This window comes from Danio aesculapii, chromosome 20, assembly GCF_903798145.1.
Source record: "Danio aesculapii chromosome 20, fDanAes4.1, whole genome shotgun sequence".
Lineage (NCBI taxonomy): Eukaryota > Metazoa > Chordata > Actinopteri > Cypriniformes > Danionidae > Danio > Danio aesculapii.
Genome location: NC_079454.1, coordinates 21,671,086 through 21,698,590, shown reverse-complemented (window position 1 = coordinate 21,698,590; position 27,505 = coordinate 21,671,086). Strand labels below are relative to the sequence as shown.

The following is a 27,505-nucleotide window of genomic DNA, read 5'->3' as shown; positions in this document are numbered from 1 at the left end:
GTGCAATAATAATTGTTTATTGTTAGTTATATCATATTATCATTTTCTTTTTGGCTTAGTCCCTTTACTGATCAGGGGTCGCCAGCATATGTTTTACGCAGCGGATGCCCTTCTAGCCCCAACCCAACACTGGGAAACACCCATACATTCTTGCATTCAAACACATACGCTATGGCCAATTTATATAAAGCTTATTTACCTATACCACATGTCTTTGGACTGTGGGGAAAACTGGAGAACCCGGAGGAAACCCATGCAAACTCCACACAGAAATGACAACTGGCCCAGCTAGGACTCAAACCAGCGACCTTCTTGCTGTGAGGCGATCATGCTACCAACTGCGCCAGCATGTCACATTAGTTTAAGCAAACTTCAATAAATACTTGACTAACAAAAGCAAAGTGTCAATTGAAAAGCAAGTTACATTTAATTTTACTTAATTATACTAATTTTAATAAAGAATTATTTATAGTGCAACAAATGAGTTATTTATTATATTATATTATATTATATTATATTATATTATATTATATTATATTATATTATATTATATTATATTATATTATATTATATTATAATATATTATGTTAGATTAGATTAGATTAGATTAGATTAGATATAGGTCCGGCCAATACTGCAGCCCCATTATTGTATACAGAGAGAATATCAGGTATGGTTAGGCAATCAGTTGTCTATGAAATAATTGTGATTCTGGTTTATTTTAGAGCTATGGTTATTAATTAGAGGAGACAAAATGATTACTCTAGTCATGGCAAAACAACGTTAAAGATAAAAATAAACATTTAAAAAAATGTTTTGATAATCTTCAATCAAAGTCTGACTATTTGTTTCTGTTTCAATGGTGGTCCTTCTTTATATATGTCAACTTCAGCCCCAGTGGTGGATTTAGGCATGGGCAATATGGGCGATCGCAGGGAGACGTTGCAAAAAAAGTGCCCCAGTAAAAATCAACTGTGCCCCAGTAAAAGCTTCGAGATACGGTTTACTTTATGCAAATTAATTAATTTAGGGTGGTATTCCCAGAATAAAGACATTAGGGGTTATTCACATCTGGCGTCTTTTGCACAAACAACGCTGCAAACAAATTGGTGCATGCGTGCAGAAAACCATTCCCGCGCGCCTCACGCGCTGTTCCTGCTTTTGGTTTGAATCCCGGTTGTTTACATGCACGCCGTTAAATACACGCCGCTCATGCACTGTGAAACCGGAGTAACAGCCTTTTATGTAGAGGTGTTGGCATGCAGCGAGTTTTGCAAGTCAACAAAACTAAAGTTTATATAATACGATAATGATCCTATTTTGACTAAGCATGGCTATGAAGCAAAAAGGAGAGATGATGAGTCAGGGAGGTAAGACTTAAAAACATTAATTTTCACCCATGAGTCGGTTCTAATACAACATATAATGCAATAAAACATTTGTTTTGTATTCTATAGAATTATCATAATTAATATTCTTGCAGAAGATTTTATAAGTGATCTTAGCATATCACTCCAGTTGTGTCTTTAAATTGTTTTCCAGTTACATTTAGGATTGATTTCTGTTATTTATTTAGAATAATAATTGTATATTAATAATAATAATCATTTTATGTGGCTCAGTGGGTAGCACGATCGCCTCATAGCAAGAAGGTCGCTGGTTCGAGTCCCGGCTGGGTCAGTTGGCGTTTCTGTGTAGAGTTTGCATGTTCTCCCCGTGTTCGCGGATATTTCCTCCGGCTGCTCTAGTTTCCCCCAAAAGTCCAAACACATGCAATATAGGGGAATTGGGTAGGCTAAATTGTCCGTAGTGTGTGTGTGTGAATGAGTATTGATGTTTCCCAGTGATGGGTTGCAGCTGGAAGGGCATCTGCTGCGTAAAACATATGCTGGATAAGTTGGCGGTTCATTCCGCTGTGGCAACCCCTGATTAATAAAGGGACTGAGCTGAAAAGAAAATGAATGAATGAATGAATAAATTGTTATATTTTTTGAAAATAAATAAAGTATATTTAAATGTATTTATAAAATTTTAATTTATGTATTTAAATATATATTTAAACATTTAAAATGTATATAAGGTCAACCACATAGCATCTTTAATTCTCGGGGATGGGGCGGCGGGTGTATTTGGGGTGGTTCGCCCAGGGTGCCATTTAAACTGGTACCGACACTGTTCAGCTCCAATATCTTTAACTCTTACTGTTAGTTTGCTAAAAGTGAATGGCCCACAAAAAGACAGCCACGCCCCTACTCAATATTCAGTATAAGTTGGAAGTACATCAAAATACCGAAATAAAAGTCCTAGCAACTTCCAGTTAAGTAGACTTTAATAAATACTTGAATAGCAATAGTAAAGTGTCAATTGAGAAGCAAGTTAAATCTAATTATACTGAATTATCCTAATTTTAATAAAAATTAATATATAGTGCAACAAATTAATTGTTTACTGATAGTTATTTATATTATATTATATTATATTATATTATATTATATTAAATTATATTATATTATATTATATTATATTATATTATATTATATTATATTATATTATACCATATTTTATTTTTATATCACAAATATTTATTTTTATGAAAATATTATCTTTTTATGCAATTATTCTTTCATAACTCCTGATGTGGATTAAACTGCAGGCTCACACCTTTAGAGAATCCACCAGGTCCTGCACCAGGAACAGTCTGCGCAGCTCTTTCAGCGTGCTGTTGATATAATACTGGACGTTTTCTGCATACTTCTGCATCTGATCATGGGACAGTGACATCTCCACATCCAGATAGACTCTGTATCCAGGACATAAAAATATTAACATTAATCACTCATTATATGGCACCAGGCAGCATGAACACACACAATGAGAAAAGTCATACTTGAAGGGATGGCCTTCGTCTGTTTTCTGTACGGCTTGCAGGACGGACTTGTAGACTCTGAAGCTGATGGTAGCGGAGAGAGAGGCCAAAGCCAGATAAGCCACCACACTGACCACACTGAACTGAGTCAGGGAGAAGAGCAGCAGCAGCAAACTGCCGAACACCAGCCCGCTCTTCTTCAGGTCCCGCCAGTACAGCAGCTCCATTGCTGGATACAGAGAGAACATCAGGTATGGTTAGACAATATGTTTTCTATGAAATAATTGTGATTCTGGTCTGTTTTAGAGCTATGTTTATTAATTAGAGGAGCCAAAAATGATTACTGTGTGAAATCAAATTTTACAATGTTGATTTTGTTAGCGCACATAATTTTTTAGGCGAACAATTAACCCATGTAAGTCAATCCACTGAAAAAAAAAATGTTTTAATAGACTTCACTCAAAGTTTGACCAATTGCTTCTGCATTTCAGTGGTGGTTCTTCTTTATTGATATCAGTTTTTCAACTTAAGCCCCAATACCCTTAACTCTTACCGTTAGTTTGCTAAGAGGGAATGATGCACAAAAAGACAGCCACGCCCCCACTCAATATTCAGTTTAAGAAGGAAGTACATTAAAATATTGAAACAAAAGTCTCAGCAACTTCCAGTTCACACAGACTTTAATAAAGTAAGAACAGTAAGAACAGTAAAGTTTCCATTGAGATGTCTACTTAAGAAACAAGTTAGCTATCCTGAATTTCAGACAGAGAGCTATAAGTCGAACTTCTTGAAAGCCTCTCTGTTTTGTTTGACTGATATAAAACCTAGATTAAAGATAAAGCAGCATACTGTAGCTCAATCATGTGACCGGTAGACTAACATCACAAAACCTGTCATTTAAATGAAGTCTCACAAAAATGTTTAGACCCCCTTTATTCTTATTTAAAGGGATAGTTCACCCAAAACTGTAAATTGTGGCATCATTTGCATTCTTCTGTTGAACACAAAGGGCAATATTTTGAATGATGTAAACTGATAACCACTGACTTCCATAATATTTGTGTTTTCTAACATTCTTCAAAATATATTCTTTTGTGTTCAACAAAAAAAGGGTATAGTTGACCCAAAAATGAAAATTTACTCGCCCTCAAGAGGTCCCAAACCTTTATCCTGTTTTATTTTTGGGTGAACTATTCCTTTAAATGTTATAGGCTTATGTTGAGTTTTATTCTATTATATTTTCAGCTGTATAATGCAGTTACATAAAGTACTAAACGAAAAGTGTATGTGTATTGCTTTATGAAGCATCTGAAGCTGCTGTGTATGACAAAAATAGCATCAAATCATCCACTTCATCTGTGTTAAAGTATAGAAACACTGTGCGAGAGTCACTGTGGGAAGCAGAAAGTGGCTGCTTTGACTCCAGCAAACCGACTATCTTTCATAACTAACCAGGACTTCAAATCTATCACACCTACTATCTTTCAGCGAAACACAGTTCTCCAAGAAGCAGCTGTAACCTATGACGAGACTTACGAATGTGTCAGTTTAATTAATTATTAAAAAACTCATGTTTATTACATTTTCACAGGAACAAATAAACACTGCTGAATGTAGTGAAGTAAAAATTGTTACATATATAAACAATGGATACTTGAGTAAAGTCACGAACAGTTACAAATACATAATAAAAGAATACTCAATGCAACACTTGCACTAATTATCTGTTTTGGGGCTTTATGAACGATTTTTGTGTACTTAACTTAATAATTGTTAATTATTGTGCTTCATTTCATATAAATGAATATGCATAAATTCACATTCATTTGCAATAGTTGCAATGGGTAATTGTCTTTAGATGTTTTTGTTATGCTAGTTGAAAGTCTCTTCATATCCTGATAGCAATCATTAAAATTAAGTGGTCCTCATTTATTTATATGTATTTTAATATTTTGTGGAAGATGGCCGGAGTTTGCTTCGGTTTTCTCAACAGTCCAAAGGTGAATTGAATAAACAAAACTGGCTGTAGTGTATGAGTGTGTGTGTGTGTGTTAGAATGTGAGAGTGTATGGGTGTTTCCTAGTACTGGCATGGGGCTGAAAAGGCATACGCTGTGTAAAACATATGCCGGAATAGTTGGCGGTTCATTCCGCGGTGGCGACCCCTGACTAAGCCGAAGGAAAATGAATGAATGAAGCTGCAGTACCAAGAAATGTTCTTCCAATCAAAACATTCGGTCCGAACATTATGATAGGCTGTCCTACCTGCCTGTCAGTATATGTAATTACATACCTCTGCACAAGGATCTTTGACACTTTCAAATGCGGACAAACATCAACAACCTACCTTCTTTTTTATATTTGGTATTGTGATAACTAACTGTACTATAAAGTTTTCTCCCTGGTAAATGTTATGTTATGTTTTGCAGTGATGTTGTGTAATACACGTTCAAGCATTCAGGAGGCGTGGCTTTGGATATCGATTTGAAGGGTGGGATGTTGGCTTTCAGTGCTATGAGGATAATGTTAACATTTTCCAAGATTTGGCAAATTGCACATTTAATATCTACACTGCCTTGTTAGTATCTCTGTCTCTCTCTCAACAACTGATTCAGAGAAATGGAGTCTTGCTGCAATAATGCTTTATTCAGATTTTTTGGCTAATGGTCTAATGATTTATGCTAAGCTAAGTTAAAAGTGCTCCCATCAGACCCAGAGATCGGCTGAATGGATTCAAAAGTGCTACAATTGTTAAACAATTGAGGACTTGTAAAAAAGTGTTCTATTTACATACACTGTAAAACCCAATAAGTTAAGGTAACTCAAACCATTTGAGGAAACCGATCGCAACAAACCATTTAAGTTCAAAAACTAATCCTAATGAGTACCGTGAACTTAATCCATTTGAGTAAACAAGTCAATTTGAGCACAGGAAAGCCCAATAAATAAAGAGAACTCAAACCAAGAGAGTACTGTAAAAACCAATAAGTTAAGGCAACTCAAATATTTGAGGAAATCGATTGCTACAAACCATTTGAGTTAAAAAAAAAAACTAATCTATACGTGTACTGTGACCTTACTCCATTTAAGTTGTAAAGTAATGAATTATTTAATTAATTCATCACTGAGTTCAAAACTCTTATCAAATGAGTAGAATGAACTTCCAGTAAATTTTGAGTTAACTACACTCATTTCATTTGATAAACTTGACTGTTTTACAGTGAACTTTATATTCCAGATACTTTCACTTGTCCAGTTTCAACTCGTCAGTCTTGATAAATGACCAATACTGCTGCTCCATTCTGCATGAGGCATCAACTACCAAAGATATCCAGCTATCACTGAGGTCTCCATAACCTGCACCAAAGCCCCCTGCAAAACCAGTGCCAACTGCAACAGTCTCAATCAACTGAAACAGCTGCGGTTAGATCAAATAACCGCAATTAGATGGTTCTTCAATCACCACAGGCTTACATGGGATCAAAACCAGGAAAGGTAGTGCTTTACAATATACCACAGATCTGCTTTTCATTGATCGCTTTTAGGATCTTCAATTTAGCTTTCGGTGAATGGCGCTGATGTAATGACTAGTGAATCACTCTGAATCAGCGCTGAGTTAACACAATTATAAACGATTACACAAACAGGCAGGAGTACAGTCAACAAATATGAGACAGAAGTTCTGCATCCAAATATGTGGATGTCTCTGCTTCACATTAGGCAAAAAGAAGTATGCTAAATAAGCAAGGTGTCTGAAAAATTATTATTTGTGCAAAAACAGGCCAAAAACACGGAACACTTTTGTGAACGATTACCTTTCTGTCTTAAAGATAATACTTAAACTTTTCTATAGTTACATCGTGTACAAAGACTGACAGAAAATTTAAAGTTGCTATTTTCTAGGTCAATATGTCTAGGAACTATTTACTTTCATTCCAGCATAATAATCAAGGAACTTTGCTGCTGTACCTGCTGTGGCAGACACAATGATATTACACAGCACTGTTACCTAGTTATTTAACTGGGGACAATGTTTAGGTGCTGTGTAATATCATAATGTAATATCATATTATCCTGCTGGCCAAAATTCATCGATTATTATGACATATCTACCTAGAAAATAGCAACTTTTAAAGTGCCCTAGTACACAATGTCACTACAGAAGAGTTAAGCTTGAATTTGGAAGATAATTTTGAATTTTTTGAGTGAGATGCTAATAGTCTAATCTGATTCAATGATTTATGCTAAGCTAAGCTAAAAGTGCTTCGCCAGACCTGGAGATTGGCTGAATGGATTAAAAAAATGGTAAAGCTAAACTTTAACTATAGAGGGCTTAAAGTGTTTAGTTACTGTACTCATCGTTATGTTCCAAACCGGTGTCAGAAACATTAGCATTAAGGGGTAATAAGCTGATTAACCTTCACAAGGATTTTCATCTCGTACTGTCAGATTGATGCTCATCTTTCAAGTCCTTCTCTATCTCTGAGGCCTTTCTGCACATATTCATGGGAAAACAGTAATTTCTGGCCAAGTGTCAGCAGGTTGGCCTCAACTCAAACGTTACATGAAGTGATGTGTATCATTAATCTCCCAGGCCAAATGTGACAGTAATGCTGTAAATAATGCAATGTAAATAATGCTGTCTGAAGCAGAATGTCTGAACGGTGCTGCACACATAATCATAATTTAAATACAGTAGCACTGCTAATACACTATAATGACCTGAAATAATTTCAGTCTTGCACAAATTATGCTTAATAACTAGACAGTGCATAAGGTCAATCTAAATCCAATGTTTTTTATTAGGTGTTAGATCGGTATAATGTGAACTAGATTATCTTAGACGTTATTTTTTGCTTTTTATGTTATGCATTTATCAGCATTTGTTGTACTCACTTAGATTAACAATAAGTGATTTAACTTATTTGCAAAGTGTGCCCAAGGCCGCGGTAGCATAGTATTAATGTAAGTGATTAAGGTCAATAAAAATACACTGTTAATATGGTAGATTTTTTATCCTGGTTAAAATCTTGACAAATGAGGGAACAATCATTTGTCATGTCAAGAATGACCCAGCATTTCATCAATATAAACACACAAGGTTAATAATATGCAGTTTTATTGGGTATAGGTCTCAATACGGTAGATTTGGGCTAAATTAGCAATTTTCAGCATGAAAACACATTTACCCCCATTTTAGTGGTTTATTCAGTTTTTATTCTAGTTTAAAACTATACTTTAATCCACTTTAAATTTTTCTGCATCAGTTATTTAAGACTCAATGTGTCATTAGGAGCCAAAGTACTAATTTTATTATGCCTGTATATTTATTGTAAATTTATTTTTTTACTGCCAAAGTGCTGGTAGTCATTGAGGTGCATTTTATGAATTACCAAGAGACAACAGTTTCAGCTAAAACTATTCTTTAATATTCTACTGAAGAGAAAAGTCACCTGTCGAACATCTTGGATGACCTGAGCTTATAAATGGGCTATTTTTATTTTATTTATTTATTTTTTTGTGATTAACATAAGCAAGCACAGTCAAGGTTTCTGTTTTCAATTCTGTTTAAACACAACCACCCCCCCACCCCCAAAGATTTTCCCTCTGGTCATTGTTTTCCACCCAATCTAAGAATCTGAATTAAAAAGATTAAAAATCAAGTCCAATTATCTAGTTTTAATTACAACTTCACAGCATCACCTCGCTCTAATCGCAGGAGTGTATCCGAGCTAAGTGGAGCTTCACGGTCTAGACAGAGCACTGTCATCATTTCATACTCAGTGCCATAAAGAGCCTGAAAACTAGAGCATTATTTTAGGTTACCATAAGTTAAGTCTTTTTCCTAAACAAGCACTATAATCTTTCAAATATCCTTGTGCTTAGTGGAATTGTTTGTGTCATAAAGGTGTGGTGGACAATACGTAAAGTTTTATGTGCCAAAAATAATTCATAGGTACTACAATTAGACAGCTCATAGGCAGTGATCAACATTCTGTTCCTTTCCTATGCACAAAAACAAATCAGCACCTTGGAATTATAAAGTTCTCTCTGACATTTTGGCAAAAATGTGTTAGTCACAGTCTTATTTTTATTTAAACTTATTTAAACAATATATACTACATTAAAACAAAGGGGGATTGTGCACCACCACAGGGGTTGGTTGTGTACATTTTGAGACCATTTATTTAGAAAGAAGCTTGTCCCTACCATGTCCAACTCCATTCTAAGGTTCTATTTGTGAGCGAGTCTTTGAATGCATAAAGGACCCATCAGAATCATCTGAGAGGCCAAGATGAATGCTATTAAGTCCGTGTTGAAATACAATTAATATTTACTTAAAAAAATAGAAGCAAAATATTAACTGTTTATGTTATTCTACGTTTTAAAAGGCACAGCTCATTAACATCTCAACATTACTTTTTTGTAAAAGTGATGATTTCAGCCTGATCTCACAAGAAAACAAGTATTTTACGTTTTGTCAGTTTAGTGGCTAATTCTGAGTTCAGTCGTACAAAATTGTACGATTTTAAAAAGGAGGCGTGGCACCTAACCCCACCCCTAAACCCAACCGTCATTGGGGATGAGTAAATCGTACTAAATTGTACGAATTAGATCGTACGAATTCATACGAATTTGCCACTAAATCAAAAAAGTTACGAATTGCTGTAAGATTGTGTTGGATGATTTACATGCATTTTATGACATGCTTATATATATTTTTATTGTTAGTAATTGTTGTAGAGTTCAAATAAATTCAATATTTTTAATGTAAATAATTAAAAATAATATATTTTATATAGTTAGTGAATTCTTGTATATGTTTACTTATCTATGAAAACATAGTCTTTCTCTTTTAAAATCTTAATATGTCTTTTCATAAAAAATTGTACAATATTTAGCCTTAAAGGTTCAATACACAACACTTAAGTTAAAATGTAAATTTACCCACAATATTTTTTACCTAAAATCTGCACTATGGTATTAGTATTGACGGCATTGTTATTAACAGCTAGACCTTTTTGTTTAACTTGAACAACAAAACATATATAATTTTCCTAAAATATAAAATAAACCAAAACTTAATATTCGAATACACGTCGACACACACTCTGCACTAAAGTCATGCTTTTAAACAAATCTTTATTATATATGTTCAAGAATAAATACATTTACTAGAACTTCTATGTTCAGCTGCTTTGACACAATCTACATTGTAAAATCGCTATAGAAATAAAGATGAATTGAATTGAATAGATAAACGATATGCGTTTCTGACAATTATTGCTCCAGGTAACTTCGTAAATGATCTGCATTTGAGCTGTTCCAAAAATCCCAATTTACAAATGTAAGTATTCTGATATTGTACATTCAGAGTATTTAAGCTGTCTATCATCTTCAATCAACAGAATGCAGACAGAATCCTAATAATTGCAAGGTGGTGAAGTGTATTTCTCATTAAATCATCTCTATTTGTTTTCAGATGGAAATCAACGCACATTTGCTCCCACTCCTTCCCAACATGCATGGACACGCTCTTGTTTATGGGGTCATTACGGTGAGCCTGGTATAAAAATGTGTTGGCGTGGAGCTGCCAGTCGAGCTCGCGGTCGCCACGGAAACTGAAGAGATGGGCGCAGTGGAGTGAGCAGTGATGCAGTTGCCATAGCGATGCCGCCTGCCTGCCAGACAGAGTAATAAGGTGCTGATGAAATGATGGGGGATGGGAAACAGGAGGCAACACTAATATGACAGACGCACAACAAGCACTGAAGAAACACCCCACTGCTGACAACAACAGAACATTGGCCCTCGCTCATGCAGGAACTTTGCTTTTTATCAAGCTAAAGGACAACAGCTAACAATGGTCTGGTCCCTGGGGGAAGAATGGCTAAATATAGCTGCCGCTGTGTGACTGCAATGCAAATCATCCTCTTGATCAGTTTTAGATTGAATTACTTAATATAGCTGAAGGATAAAACTGTGTTTTTGAAAATATATCATGATTTTAGTTTATTGTGGATGCCTTATTAGACAAATCTGGATTGTTTTGAATTCTATAATATTATTATTATTATTATTACTGTCTACAGCGTAGTAAATAAATCCAATTAAAAACTAAAAATAACGTAAACAATGTTGTTTTTTAAATTCATTGAACTTAAGAATGTTCCGGTGGAAGAATAAAATGACATAATACTACTGACATAATGAAATATAAAATTTAAATAAAAATGACTTGTTTTTATTAGTAATTTGATATTGATTTACAAATGTTACAATTGAAAACACATTTATTAAGAAAGAAAAAAAAATATGCAAATTGATATTATTATTATTATTAAATTAAGGGTTTTAAAGGGCACCTACAGTTGAAGTCAGAATTATTAGCCCCCCTGAATTATTAGCCCCCCTGTTTATTTTTTTCCCCAATTTCTGTTTAACGGAGAGAAGATTTTTTTCAACACGTTTCTAAACATAATAGTTTTAATAACTCATTTCAAATAACTGATTTATTTTATCTTTGCCATGATGACAGGGGCTAATAATTTTGACCTTAAAATGGTTCATAAAAAATTTAAAACTGCTTTTATTGTAGCCGAAATAAAACAAATTAGATTTTATTCAGAAAAAAAATATGATCAGACATACTGAACATTTCCTTGCTCTGTTAAACATTATTTGGGAAATATATATAAAAAATAATAATAAATAAATAAAAGGGGGCTAATAATTCTGATTTTAACTGTATTTTGGCCCTTTTACAAGACGTAAGATAAGCCTTTGGTGTCTTCAGAATGTGTGTGTAAAGTTTCAGCTCAAAATACCCATCAGATAATGTATTATAGCTTCCAGAATCTGCCCATTTTGGTGTCTAAGTACAGTGTAGCTTTTTTTGTAGCCTGTGGCTTTAAATGCAAATGAGCTACTTCTCCCCGACCACCGTTCAAGACTTGAATAAAGCGGAAATACAGCTCATTATTCAAAAATACCAAGTAAGTTTATTTCAATTATTTCAATTATTTGTGATAGAGTCTATTCAAGCCCTTCTGAAGTGATGAATCTCACACAAATGCTGTTTGCTACACACACACACACACACGCACACGCACACGCACACACACACACACACACACACACACACACACACACACACACATTAGGGTTTACTGACACCATGCGACTGTGGTGATTATAGTGGTTTACAAATTGATTTGTCAAATGATTACAGCAATTTTACTGTCTTTATTACAAACACGCTTTGTTTTAAAAATGTTTTAAACTTATAAAACTTCACAGAGAGCTGGAACAAATATTTTAATCCCTGTTTGTTTGCAAAAAGTTCTGTGGACATGTGTATACATGTTATTATAGAAACATGGTGTCGGTTAATCAATTCGGTGGGGAAAACTGCACTCCTACATCACGTTGGACTCCTTTGAGCCTCAAAATCGCGAGGATTTGAATCCTATTTTACTTGTTGGGTTTATATCACTCCAATATGACAGTGGACACACTATACATACACACAGTTCTGTCAAAACAGCTTACAAAAGTTAGTTTTCATCATATGTGCCCTTTAAAGGTTTAAATGATATATGGAAAAGTATGTTTTCAATTAAAAATCCTTTAAAAACAAAATAAAGGAATCAACTACATTTTTCATTATTAAATTCTATTTTTTTACAAGAAAAATGCCAAAAATAGTTTTAGTTTTAATATAAAATATATTTTATTTAAATATTATTTTATTTTTATAATATGGTCATTAAAAGGATATAAATCTGCAGAAGCCTAAAACAGGAACGTTATGAGAAATATGTGACAATCATCACCTAAAATTAAGTTTGAGCAGATCTAAATCAAATCAAGGTAGAATCCAAGGTCTGCCAAAGCCATCCTTGTATAACCCATCCAAACTACAAAACATGCTACAACATACAGCACATAGAGTACTCCATAAATAAAGCATATGTACAGACAATTTCTATGTACTACAGTAACATACAGCAATCCTGACTATATTTTAAGGTCATGCACCATCGTAAACACACAGCCTCTTCTTGACATCAACAGATCATACTCCTAAAACAAAGAGATATTTCAGTCTGCCTGTGACTAACATCCTTACACACTACACACACTAACAAGGATGACACCAATCTTGGCATGGGACAGGGCTCCAGAAAGACACAAGGCAAACAACATTTCTCTGCTGACAATAATGAAGGCTCTTTTAAAGACGCGTCACATGCTATGACATCCTAAACAGCCTCAAGTCAAATATAAAAAATAACCACCGCCTGGCCCTTGTAAAACAGTCAAGGAAACATTATGGATGGCTAAAATGAGATGAAAAGAGATTCAAAAGTCAGCAGTAATTAATGGCTGTGTTTAATCACTCCTCTGCTCTATATGGGACGCCATAAGTCTATAGGGCATAAATGTATCTTTTAACTGGAATACTGGTTAGACTTGAGGTAAAATGTTGGCAAACTTGGAGATATAGTACTGTACGCATTATATAATATGCTTTTTAAAGCCCTGCTGTTTACAGTTCTGTCGCAAATGGTGTCCTGAGCGCTTGCGGTTCTACTCTGAATCCACTTTGCTGATGTAATGCTGCATTGATTATTGGGTAGCAGAGCCTGCATCAGAAAATGCATTCGAGGGAATAAAGGGGGCGCTCTTGAGATCCTTCTGAAACGTAAATTGTCTGCAGTATTAAAAGGCATAGTTCACCCAAAAATTTACTTTTACTCACTATTAACTCACCCTTAGGTGGTTAAAAACCAGTTTGAGTTTCTTTTTTGGTTGAACACTAAAGAAGATATTTTGAAGAATTTTGTAGCCACTGACTTCCATAGCAGATAAAACTATAAGTTTCAATATAATTATTTTTTTAATGGAAAAATGCAAAAATAAATGATAGTTTTATTTTATTATTTATTTTATTTAATTAAACAAGTATTTTTATTTTATTATTACTTTATTATTAGTATTATTAGTTGGCCATTAAAAAGATATATATCTGCTGAGCCAAAAAAGGCTGGGGAAAAATGAACAGGAACTTTATAAGAAATATGTAACAAATCTAACACAATCTCACGGCATTTCGTAACTTTTTGATTTAGTGGCTAATTCGTATGATTTCATTCGTACAATTAGCTCATCCCTAAATGATGGTTGGGTTTAGAGGGAGCAGATGAGTGCTAAGCCTCCTTTTTAAAATCATACGAATTAGCCACTAAAATGACAAAACGTAAAACACTTACGTTTCCTCATGAAATCAGGATACACAAATCACCTAAAATTAAGTTCGAGCAAAAAATACATCCCTGTATAACTCATCCATCCAAAACAATCAAACAAACAAACAAACAAAAACACCATGGAAGTCAATTCCCGTTTCCTATATTCTTTTAAAAACTCTTTTTTTGCATTTCATAAAAAAAGAAACTCAAACTGGTATGAAACAAATGTAGAATGAGTAAATGATCACAGAATTTACATTTTTGAAATGAAAATGTCCTGATTTTCCCAATGTGTTTCCACATTCATTTCAACCCCATATAAGTTTCATATAAAAAAAACAAAAAAAAAAAACCAAAATGACCTGTCTACCTGGTTGCACTAAATGCCACCAAAAAGTGCTTCGCAAAAGAAGAAGACAACGATAGTCACCGCTTCCCGGCCATTAGACAAAATGATTTTAAATATTAATATTTTCATTGACCTTTATTTAACCCCCAGAACTGTATGAAGCATTTTTTTTATTATAAATAGATGTGCTTTATTGGATTTCTTTTGGACAGCTGCCCTTTGCCTTTGTAGAGCTGGAAAAGCCAAAAATAATTTTCAAAATTACTTGGACTGGACTCAACTGAACTTCGACTCTGAAAACAGGACTGAAGCAGTTTCAATTTAGCAGAACTTCATCTATGTTAAGCTGCTTTGACACAATCTACATAATAAAAGAGCTATAGATATAAAGATGAATTGACATAACTATGAATTCAACTGAAAGAAGAAAGTCATATACACATAGGATGCTTTAAGGGTGAGTAAATCATGTGGTAATTAAAATTTTTGTGGGAACTAACTCTTTAAGCCCGAAGTATACTATGTATACAGCGCATGCAGCACTGATTTTGTCATCAGAAGGTAAACTACTGTGTGCACACAGTGACTTATTTTTAGAGTTAGAATTATTATGAACTGTTTTTACACTACATAGGTGAGAAGAAATGGTGTACATGGAACCAGAACAGCAACTACTACTAAAGACAGCAAACAATAAGAGATGCTGAAAGAGAGATGTCAAGTTGATAAGCTGGTGTGTAAATATATTAAAAGATGTCTGTAACTGTTTTAAATGGGTACAAAAACAGTTTTGTCTTTCACAAAATCTTCAAGCACTTTAATAAATTCTTTTAGAGCTTTTAGAACTTTCGGAAAGGAATAACACAGATTCTGTAATAGTATAATTCTGTAAGACTTACAGCATAAAGTTCTGTTAGTTATTGTATTTAATAACAAATAAATCATTTATTTCAGTATTTCTAAATCTTTGTTATTGTTATAGTAAATGAATATAAAGTTGTTCATTGTAAGATCCTGTTAACTTGCAATGCATTAACTAATGCTAACAATCACAAATATTAATTTTAATAAAGTAAAAGTAGTAAACTATTGTGTGATAAATAAATGTTGTACCAGTGATTCATTTTAGTTAATGTAAGTAATTATTGTTTACTTTTTGTAGAGCGTGACCAATAAACCTTATTAGTATACATGTGTCAAGCACTTGTGTTCAGGTAGAGTATATAAAAAATGCAGTGTGTTTGACTATGCATGATGTACACTGACCTATGAGTAAACACCTCCACAGGCCATCTAAGATGTATATCTTTTTTTTAGCTATAAAGAAATTAAGGTTTTGAAGGGAAACTGGGCTCAAATTTTGAAGATTATTTTCAGTTTTTCCATCAGCTTTTTCATGGTTCATTCCTTTTTTAAACAGTAGAGCTGCTCTTGCTGTGTGTGTCATTGTGGCCTTCCCAATGTGCATATTTCACGTGACAGGCCATGATCTTAACCCTTTAGTGAATGTGCATGTGGAAGTGGACCAAGGCAAGCATTTGTTAGTTTTGTTGGACATTCACTGACTGTTAGACTTTTATTTGTTGGCTGGGGTTGTGTAGATTACTTTTAAGCTGCCTAAATATAAATTTTGGACCTTCATAAGCGGTCTACATTCATTTAGCTCTGATTACTTAGATGAAGAAAAATGCTGATATAATGAATGAGTAAATGATGACTGATTTTTCATTAGCTAATAAAAAATACCATTGTCATCCCATTTGCTCAAGAGAATTAAATTGAAGCCACAGATGCTTGGCTTGCACCAGCTCCACGTTGCATGTCTATGATGTCTCACATTGGGTTAAATTAGGCTTTCCAGTCTCTGTGGTCAGTCCATTACTTCTACTGTATCTGTTCACCTCAGGGAACAGAACCAACCCCATGATGTCAAACACAGCGATATTCCAAGATGGCCACGCCCGAGATCTTAAAGTTATAGTAAAACATGCCCTTTTCTTCAAAAGGTTACATTAATCATGTTTGTTTTATATATTTTTACTTAAGTGGAAATCATATCAACTACTGTAAACTGACCACTTCCACTTTAAGCACAGACACAAAGCACCATATCTTGACATTTGCCATGACAGTCCTTTTGGTGTAGATATTCACCCCCACAGCAATGATGGCCTCTAACAACTGAAGAATCAATAATAACCATCTCTCACAAATTTAAGAACCACAATCTGATGCGCCTTGTGAAAAATTGGGTTAAAAGGGGATGAAAACTCCAAAATAGACCTTCGACCTACATTACTCTGTCGATTTAGTGACATCTAATAAAACTGGCTGCAAAATAGAATGTCCTGCAACATCCGGGCCTGACCACAAACTAAAAGATGAGATGCAGGATCTGGAAGATCATATAACACTGGGCCTTGCTAAAGAAGGTCTCTTATATTCTCCATTAAAAATCACTATTTTTTTTTTTTTTTTACCATAACCTTAATTTCTAGATGTGATATTTCAAGACTATATTAAATATAAGTTTGTAATTTTCTGAACTGAAAAACAGCACATTGGGATGTAAGTTAGATCATTCCAATATTATCCAATTAGCAGTGTTCCCCATTAGAAATGGTGATATAATTCACTAACACATTTGTCACTGAGAAATGATCATATCTGCTTTATGATTTGCTGTTAATGGAAGATCTGGCAGAGATCATGTTGGACTAGTACCAATTGACCGTCAACACATTAACAGCCAAAGTGGCAACTCACGTCACAGTTTCGACTAAACCGCATTCTTGACTGAGAGGAGAAACAGAAACTGCTGACTTAAGAGAAGCCAGCACCTTTGCTGCGGTTTGACTTTATAGCATTGAATCAATACCTATAGAGGACACAGATATTAGCAATTCAAAGCCAACAGGCATGACTATAGAAAGAGATAGCAGTAAAATACACAACCCACAGTGCAAAAGTACAACATACCTTGTTTTTGTGCTATTAAAAAGAAAAAGGTTTGCTTTTGTTATCTTCATTTCGGTTTTAATTTTCATGATGGCTTTCTGTTGTAAAGTCAACAGAGCATTTTAGCAGAAAGTTATTTCTTTACCACAAAAGGTACTGAATTATTATTCCAAAAAGGCCAAACTATCTATAATTAACTATAATTACCTATATAACTATCCTATAATTCAGGTATGCACTATGGTGAAAATAAGTAACTAAATGATGCAATATACAGTGCTCAGCATAACTGAGTACAGCCCATTTTGAAAATGAATATTTTGATCCATTTCTCAGTAAATATGGGTAATATATTTTGGTGCATTTGAACAAAACAGATTTATTAAACAGATATATTTATTAAAATTACATTTTAGTCAGAACATCTTAGAAATGGAAAGATAATACAATTAAATTCAAGCAAAATATTGCATAAAAAACTACAATCTAAAACATACAAATTTTAATTTTTTTTTTTTGTTTCTCTTGATTTTTGCTATTTTTGAAAATGTTATTTAATATTCTTCCCTGACATATAAATTTGGGCTACTAATTTTTTAACCATTATTGTATAGATTAGCTTCTGTACTGACTAAACTAATGTATATGCAAAATTATAATATTGTAAATCATCCTATAGAAAATATTAATTTAAATGAGAGATCTGTGAGGGGTGTACTCCTATATGCTGAGCACTGTATGTTAGTTCATGATTCCTAAAGCATTAATATTTGAACCATACAATTATGGAAGTATATCGGTAGCAAAATTCCTTTTGAAATGTAATATGCAAAATGGCAATGCAATATGTCAAATGAACATGTATTTCTTTACTTAAATTAGCATGTTTTAAGAAATATGAGCAAAGTTTGCAGTTTAAAATGAAAATGAAAATTATGTTATGCTTAAATTCAAAATTCATAATGTACATCTGAAATTTTCAACCACAGTTTTAAATTTAAATTACGCACTATTTTTAATCTAATATATAATTTCATTTTTATTTTCTAATTTTGCACCAAACTTTGCACATATGTCAAGGAGAATGCTATTTAAAAAGCTAAATTAAATAAAACAGGAACAAATACTGAATGCTAAAATTATTTAGATACACTCTCATAAAAAAATCTCTCTTAAAAAAGTTTAAATAGATCTATTTGTGTTTATAAACCCTTAAACTGTCACAGATTCAAAACGCTCAATATATAAATAGCCACTACCAGAATCCCTCCTTCTTAAATTGTTCTAGTTTCTTCCGCCCGCTCGAGCCCTCAGATGTGATAGTCTCTAGGCATTGGATTGATTAAAGGAACGGATACATAGTTGTCTTGCAGCGGATGACACCAAAAGCTCACTAATCACATAATAAACCATTTTCAGGATAAAAAGAGGGTATTTCATGCAGACTTCCACCATGAGTTGATTCTCCATTCAGGTAACCACACCCTTTCTTCTTTTCTTTCTTTCGCTTTCTGCTCCCTATGCAACCTGAAGGCCTTTACGATCGGCCAAATGCAAAGAAAATCACAGAGCATCTACTACCTCATTATGGAGCTATTCACATCCACATCTGACCTGAAATGAGGCACTCATGGACATCATTGCCATTTGATTCAAATCCAAGAGTCTATGAATATAGGATAGACCCCTACGCAAAACAAGAAGGGGGAAAAAAGGGCGTGTCCAGCCGTCTCGAAATCCCTCACCCCCCCAAAGTCTGCCGTTCATAAGCTAATGATGTCGGCCTCAATGCAGAAAAAGCAGGAGGCGTGTGTTCGAGCATCTTCCACATGCAACCTAAAAAAAAATTAGCAGCCCCAATAAATCAATCCTTTTCTATAAAGACATGCTTATGCATCCTCTCCATTCAGCCTGTTCTTGCATCCACCAAACCCTCGCTTCCTCCACACACACTCACATTACCCTGGCACTTCCAGCTGCTCCAGAAACCTTCCATCTTGGTTGAGTCTGCGGCTGCCATGGTGCTGGCCTGCATGCTAGGCTGGGCGAGGGGAAGGACTGAGAATCGCTTTCTGCTAACTCTACTTCTACAGCCTCTCCGCTGCTCACTCTGTATCTGTCGGCGTTCACCCTCTCTCTCTTTCTCTCTCGCTCACCGGTTCACACCAGTGCATGAATGACCCACAGGAGGAGGAGGAGACAGAGAGGGGAGGGGGAGGCAGGGATGGAGGAGAGCAGGACTGGGGGATGTGGTGATAGTGCTGCCTACTGCTGGAGGAACTGAGTAACAGAATTTGTTGATGGCGGACAATAAGAGGAGTGGCAAAACATCATGATTGACACCTTTAAAGTGGCCCCATATAGTGTTTTTTTTTTTCGACATTCAGATTGGGAGTGGGTATTGTGACCAGCTGGTGATTCTATTTGATTTTTATTCATACATTTTGATTCTGTTATATTGATTAGTTATAAATATTTCATTTTAAAAATGAACATTTTGCAAATACGGAATACATGTTTAAATATAATTGCAGGTAACTATCAAAACTGTCCTCTGATGTAAAGCATGCATGTAAAAATGATTGGTTGAATTGTTATCATTTTAATTAAAATTTAAATAGGTATATTTTGCCCCAATACAGATGTAATATAGCTGTATATAGATTAACAGCCTGCAGAATTTCAAAGATCAAAATTCATGGTAAATAAGTCCTGTCAACAATAAAAGAACAGATTCTGAACTGAGTTATAGATGTTTTATACATTTACATAATGCCAGTCTATGGTTTTCACTGGCTACACAACAATAATGTTTACATTGACCCTCAAACACTGTAGTTTTAAAATTGTAGGATCAAGACCAATCCAGGCTCATTCTGAAAATGTTCCGCTATATACATTTCTGGAGAGTGCCAAATCTGTCCCAGGAGCTACGTTTTTTGCAGTTTTTGTTTTCGCGAAACCACCGGAGGCCGCTGTGTATGCTTTTTTAGATAATAAATTTCTCTCGCAAGTGCTATTCTCACCTGCCTTTCTTGTGTAAATCCACCAGAGGCCGCTGTCGACTGACTAACTGACTGACTAAATGACTGACTGATCAACTGACCCACCCGCCTCCTTCCCTAAACCCAACCAATAGTGCTTTCAAAAGCACAGATTTACCCGCCCACTCACTTCCCTAAACCCAATCAACAGGTATAAAAAGCAATGCAGAAAAAGAAAAGCCCTCGCCTGGTTTTTACCACGTTTTCACATTTTACCACATTCTCACCCTGTTATTTACTTGTTTATTTAATTTTTTGGCTTCTGTTTTTGTTTTACCTGCTCTCAAGTCCGCCGACATACTTGTACATGGTGAGCTAACTGAACAAACTGGTAACAGGTGAGTGGCCAGCTGCTTGCGCAAAAAGGATCATGTCGCACTGCCCCATAGTGTTAATTTTAAAGACGAAATGCAGCCATATGTACTTCTGGCTATATAATTCGCGATCTCCAGAAATGTATATAGGACTACGTTTACGACTAGGTATACGACTAAGCCTATGTTGGAGAAGACATGCAGTCGTCAGGTACAATTGTCTGCAGTTCCAAATGATGAAGAATCAGATTGAACTGATATGGTAAAACTGACACCATTATTACTGTTCATTTCACTGCAGGACACTCTTTTGCTCTCCGTATGCACCAGACACTTATCTATAAACACTCCACGTTTCTGAAAAAACATGCAATTCTGAGTGTGCTTAAGTGAGAGGGCTTGATAAACCACTTGTAGGCGACACACTCTTTCCTATTTATGTGCAAATGAATATGTGTGTGTGTATGTATGTATATATATATATATATATATATATATATATATATATATATATATATATATATATATATATATATACACATATAAATTGTATATATATATATATATATATATATATATATATATATATATATATATATATATATATATATTTATTTATTTATTTATATACAATATACAATATAAATCTAAATTGTATTTATGTATATGTGTAAAAAACGGCTAAAATAACATGTCATGGCATTTTTTTTCGCTATCTCTCTAGTGATTTAAGGATTTGGACAAAAGGGTCAGCTAAATGAATTAAAGTAAATGTAAGGTAAAGGTGAAGAATTCTCCAGAGCTGAAACACGAACTGTAAGTGGTTGACCAATCAGAGCACAGTAGACTCTTGGAAAGAAGATGTTTAGAGAAACTTTCCTCCTGAACAACCTGTTTCAGACACAGAGAGAAAAGAGGTTGTGCTGAATGTATTTTTTAATAAAGCAGTGCTTTGTAAAAAAAAAAAAGAACAAAATTGCAGCTCTTCAATAAATAAATAAATAAAATAATATTTTTTTCCTCATTTTTGAAGCTTTAAGGGCCGATCACACCGAATGCGCATTTACGTACCAAAAACGCGAGGCTCACCACACTGCCTTTTTTGTTGACAGGAAAAAAGAAGCGTGGTATGCTTTTTATGTTGCTAGGCAACAACTGGATGAGCTGGGTATTGTTCGAGAGTGTTGCTGTTGATATTAATTTAATTTTAATATTTACCAATATTGTGATATTCAAGATTTGTACAGTCATACAGCTCCAGATACCTCAAAACAGCAGCCAAAAGTCTCTCCTCCATCTTCCAAAGTCTCCGTTGTTGTCTTGACAACACAAACACTGCAGGCACCTCAACAGAACACCCCCCCCCCGCTTTCCTTTGATTGGAGAAGCAAATCATTCAAAAAAGGTGCCTCTCAACGCATAAAGCGCGTTCAGTGTGATCAGCCCCGTACTGTGCATGATCACTATTTCCATACATTATGTGTAAATGAGCAGCCTAAACAAACTGCTAAACATCTCTTTTTGTGTTTTACATGAGAAAAAAAATCATACTGCTATGGAATAACATGAGAGTGAATAAATGTCAAAATTGTAATCTTTAAGTGAACTGTCCTTTTAAGACCCTGCTAAAGTGGGAGGATGACATATTTGTTTTCTTCTTCCATTCTCATCCTTCTCCTTTTTGATAGGAGACTAATCCTCTCTAATCCTCGTGAGGAGGTCCAAATCTGGTGGTAAACATTGCTGCAGAGTTATTTTGCTCATTCAGTGCAAAGGCTCATTTCGTACTTGATGTATCATGTCTGATGAATTTCACTCTGAACTGCTATAACTGAGTGTGTGTGTGTGTGTGTGTGTGTGTGTGTGTGTGAGAGTGAGCAAGAGAGAGAGAGAGAGAGAGAGAGAGAGAGAGAGAGAGAGAGAGAGAGAGAGAGAGAGAGAGGAAAGAGACATCATGGGGCAAGCTTCATGAGGTATGGAGAATGACTCAGCGTTCTCAGTTAAAGAAAACAAGATGAGCTCACAGTCCTGTCCAGTAGCCAAAGATGGACTGGCCACATTAAAGTGAAACTGACCTTTTCAAGAGAACCAGGCCAATCTGTTATGTGGTTGTCGATACCAAATCTATACATAAAAATCAATTAAAAAGGAAAAACATACAACATTATCCTAACTAATTCCTTTGATGGCAAAGCTGTCAGCATCATACTCCAGACTTCAGTGTCACATGATCCTTAAGAAATCATTGAAATTAGGGCTGCAGATATTGGAAAAATCTAATATTGCGATACTTTTTTATTGGAATTTTGTATGTTCTCCCCATGTTCGTGTGGGTTTCCTCCGGGTGTTCCGGTTTCCCCCACAAGTCCAAAGACATGTGGTACAGGTGAACAGGTAGGTAGGCTAGGTGAGCTAAAATTGTCCGTAGTGTATGTGTGTGAATGAGTGTGTATGGATGTTTCCCAGTGATGGGTTGCGGCTAAGTTGTCGGTTCATTCCGCTGTGGCAACCCCAGATTAATAAAGGGACAAAGCCGAAAAGAAAATGAATGAATAATTAGTAAAGTAAATAAGTAAAGTATATTTATAAAGCACATTTAACTTCAGTTTGGCACTGACCAAAGTGCTGAACAAAACCATAGCACATATTCTAAAACTGTAAAATAACTATAAAAGTAGTAAGAAGAATAATAGTATGACAGCAGCAATTTACAATAAAAATGAAAAGCCTCGGAAGGCAACAGAATAAAAATGTGTCTTAAGTCTGGGCTTAAAAACAGAGTGAGAAGAAGCACTCGTAATGTCCGGTGGCAGCTGGTTCCACAAACGTGGAGCAGCGACTGCAAAGGCTCTATCTCCTTTCAGTTTAAGTCATGACCGAGGAATTTGTGGTAAAATTTTATTTGACGACCTAAGGGACCAAGGAGTTGAATGTCAGTTTATAAGTTCAGAAATATAAGAAGGTGCTTGCCCATTCAGTGCTTTAAAAACATTAGGTAAAATCTTGAACTGAATTTTAAAATTAACAGGAAGCCAATGAAGGGATGCTAAATCTGGTGAAATATGAACATGTTTTTTGGTGCCTGTTAAAAATCTACCTGCGGCATTTTGAACCAACTGCAACTGTGCCAATGAAGATTGAGGGAGACCAATATATAATGATATAGTCTAGGCGAGATGTGATAAAAGCATGTATGACTTTTTCCAGATCTTGAAAGGAAAGAATGGATTTGAGTCTGGAGATGATCCTCAGCTGATATCAATTCAATTTCACCAGATGGTTTAAAAAGCTCTATTTGATGCATTAAAAATGAATGATTAGGATGATTCTGTAAAGGATTGAATCATGCATAAAATAAAATAAACAAATTATAATCGTAGATAAATACTACAATAGAGCAAAGTTAAAAGTGAAATAAACTGGGTTTCTGGGGAGTAGCACTCAGTTTTCAGTTACAGAAACAGAATAATAAAGTGGAAAATAACACTGTTTTCAATGTACAAATAATTTAATAAAGTGAATCTTTATTAAAGTTACAAATGGTAAAATGTCTTCTGACTAAATGATTTAAACCTCCTGAAATGCTCAAACATACCGTTGAAGTCAGAATTATTAGCCCCGCTGAACTATTAAGCCTCCTGTTTATTTTTCCCCCCAATTTCTGTTTAACGAAGAGAAGATTTTCTCAACACATTTCCAAACATAATAGTTTTAATAACTCATTTCTAATAACTGATTTATTTCATCTTTGTCATGATGACAGTAAATAATATTTTACTAGATATTTTTCAAGACACTTCTATACAGCTTAAAGTGATATTTAAACATTAAAGAACATTTAGTAATGAAAAAATTGCTTAAAGAGGCTAATAATTTTTACCTTAAAATGTTTTTAAAAAAATTAAAAACTGCTTTTATTCTAGCCGAAATAAAACAAACACGACTTTTTCCAAAAGAAAAAATATTATCCCACATATTGTGAAAATTTCTTTGCTCTGATAAACATAATTTGGGAAATATTATAAAAAATAAATAAAACTCAAAGGAGGGCGAATAATTCATAGTCCATAGTTTTGAAACTCTGCAAGGATTCCCCAAATCTCATGTGTTCTGATGTGTGGTGCTAGTCAACTATAACCATAACATATAAACATTGCACATGTGACTCTGATTTGGAGACCTCCAAAAGTAAATTAAGAACCTTAAAAAATAACAGGAGTGCTTCAATAAATAAATAAATAAATAAATAAAAGACATCTATTTTTTCCCTAATTTTTGGAGCTTTACTTTGCCTGATCACTAGTCCAATTTATTTTGTGTAAATGAGCAGCCTGAACATACTGCTAAACATCTCTTTTTGTGTTTTAAGGAAGAAAGAAAATCATACTGGTTTGGAATTACATGAGAATGAATAAATGTCTTTCCCAGTACTTGGTTGCAGCAGGAAAGGCATCCTCTGTGTAAAACATATGCTGGATAGGTTGGTGGTTCATTCCGCTGTGGCGACTCCTAATGAATAAAGGAACTAAGCCGAAGGAAAATGAATGAATGAATGAATGAATAAATGTCAAAATTGTAACCTTTAAGTGAACTGTCCATTCAGTATTCAGATTCCACTAAATCTCATGTGTTCTGATCTGTGATGCTAGTCAACTATAATCATAACATACAAATGTTGCACATTCTGCGATGTGGCAATTGTAGATGTGCATATTGTGATATATCGATGCTGAAACTTTATATTGTGCAGCCCTAATTGGTTCAAGAAACATTATATTATTACTGTATAAAGTTTAAGCCACAACATTTTAATGGAAATATATTGTAGCTAAATATTTAAAATATCTTTACTGTTAACTCATAAATGTCTTGTAAAAATTCCCAAATAACAAGCACAAAATCACTTATAACCACTAACATCTGTAACTGCCATATAGGCCCTTACATTTTCTTTAAAAAAAATCTCTGACTAGAAATTCCTAGGTATAAATTGCCTTTTCATGGTTTGTGAGACGGCAGATTGTAATGAGACACTTCAGTGCACAGAAAACCTCCACCATGATCCCATATGTTATGTACTGCAACCGATTATGCTAACACCCATGCTATTCATTTATCATGCACACAGACAACACTTCGCTGTGAACAGTTTCGTCTTTGACATATTTACCCATAGTGGTTAGCATTTCATTTAACCTTTTGTGTGTTAAACAAAATAGAAAAATAAATACAACAAATGCACATCCAAACAAAGTCATTTAGCATATGTCTTTGCCTCTGCTTCCACTGAACTCTTGCCAAATGAACCTTTAATAGATAAATAATTGATAGAGATCTAATAAAACAGAATCACAGAATAACTGTTGTTTTGGTCATTCTAAATGTAACCATTAATGACTGGTCTACCTTAGAATTGTGTAATGTCCTTGCATGTCCTTGTGGAGTGAAACCCAGATGAGCATGTGTTGCTAGTGTTACTGATTGTTATTTGAGAACGTGATTGAACGATCAGAATCAACGAAAAAATGCTGAGTTTCACTCATTCGATTTGTAAAGGAATTAAGTTACTAATTTAAGTGGATTGAACATAAAACAATTAAGTTGTCCAAGCTCAACAATTGTGTTGTTTCAGCTCATTTTAAATAAGTATTCACCAGGATGGACCACGCCACACTTTCAGCTAGACTTTATTGTAGGGATGAAAAGGAAGGTAGGAGAACAGAGGGATGAAAGGGAAGGAAAGAAAGAGGACAAACAGTGAACAGGTAGGTAGGTTGATCGGGTGTCCTTTGATGATGCCCAGAGACTAAGAGTGGAGGTACCATCTCTGTAATATTTTTGTAGAGTGATTGGACCCCCCCAATTCAAGCTAGGAGGGAAGAGAGGGTTATGAGGAATGTTATTGAGAAGCAAGAAAATAGAGGGAGGGAGGGTGAGTTTGAGAAAACGAGAACAATGCTAGAGGGCTGGTCTGCCTTAAATAAGTTTTAGGGAGGTGATTGGTTAAGGAGGCAAAGTGAAGCGTGGTCTTAAGTTAACTCCATGTTTGAACAAACAGCAAACATTATTTTTTGAGTACAGCATTCTAGACAGTCTAGTAATGATGAGCTTTAACATACAGTATGATAACAGAAACCAACACATTTCACCTTAAAATGGTTACCCAATTTCATCTGTGATATAAATTGGGGCATGATTTTTTTAACAATAAGAGACTATGCAATAATTTAGCATCTTTTCAAAGCTTTTTACAATGTAAATGATGACACATTGACTACTGCAAGACAGTGGATGCAAGACCATCATGTCTGTGGCGGTCAAAAAAGCATCAATGTTAAATCTGTAACATTGATAATAATCATCACATTGGAATGAATGGACTTCTGAAAGTCATGTGACAACTAAGACTGTAGTTAATGGTGCTAAAAATGTATCTTTGATATCACTGAAATAAATTATGATTTAAAATATATCCAAACAGAAAACAGATATAACAATATTAGAAGTTATTACTGTTTTACTGCATTTCTGGTCAAATAAACGCAGTATTAGCATTAGAGACTTCTTTCACGAGCAATAAAGAACCATAAACAACAGGGTGTTGCCTTTTCCACCCCAAAAATCTATATATTATCCAAACACCCACATAGATTATGCATTAAAGTCCCTTTATAGTATAAAGGTTGACAGTGAGACAAAGATGATACGTGGTAAACTGAG

At 34.6% G+C, this 27,505-nt stretch overlaps 1 protein-coding gene across 2 annotated transcripts in view; it reads right to left on the bottom strand.

Moving 5' to 3' along the window:
- Window positions 1-27,505, bottom strand: part of rtn1b (reticulon 1b) — a 63,268-nt gene that overhangs the window by 4,030 nt on the left and 31,733 nt on the right. Inside the window, exons 1-3 of one of the 2 annotated variants that reach the window (XM_056481254.1) lie at window positions 19,390-19,592; window positions 2,888-3,095; window positions 2,662-2,800 (exon numbers count right to left, since the gene is read on the bottom strand). In XM_056481254.1, the coding sequence (XP_056337229.1) occupies window positions 2,662-2,800; window positions 2,888-3,095; window positions 19,390-19,462 (420 nt within the window). In that variant the 5' untranslated portion in view covers window positions 19,463-19,592. Of the gene's footprint in view, window positions 1-2,661; window positions 2,801-2,887; window positions 3,096-19,389; window positions 19,593-27,505 lie in introns of those variants that run through there. The other variant, XM_056481253.1, reaches the window with a different exon arrangement.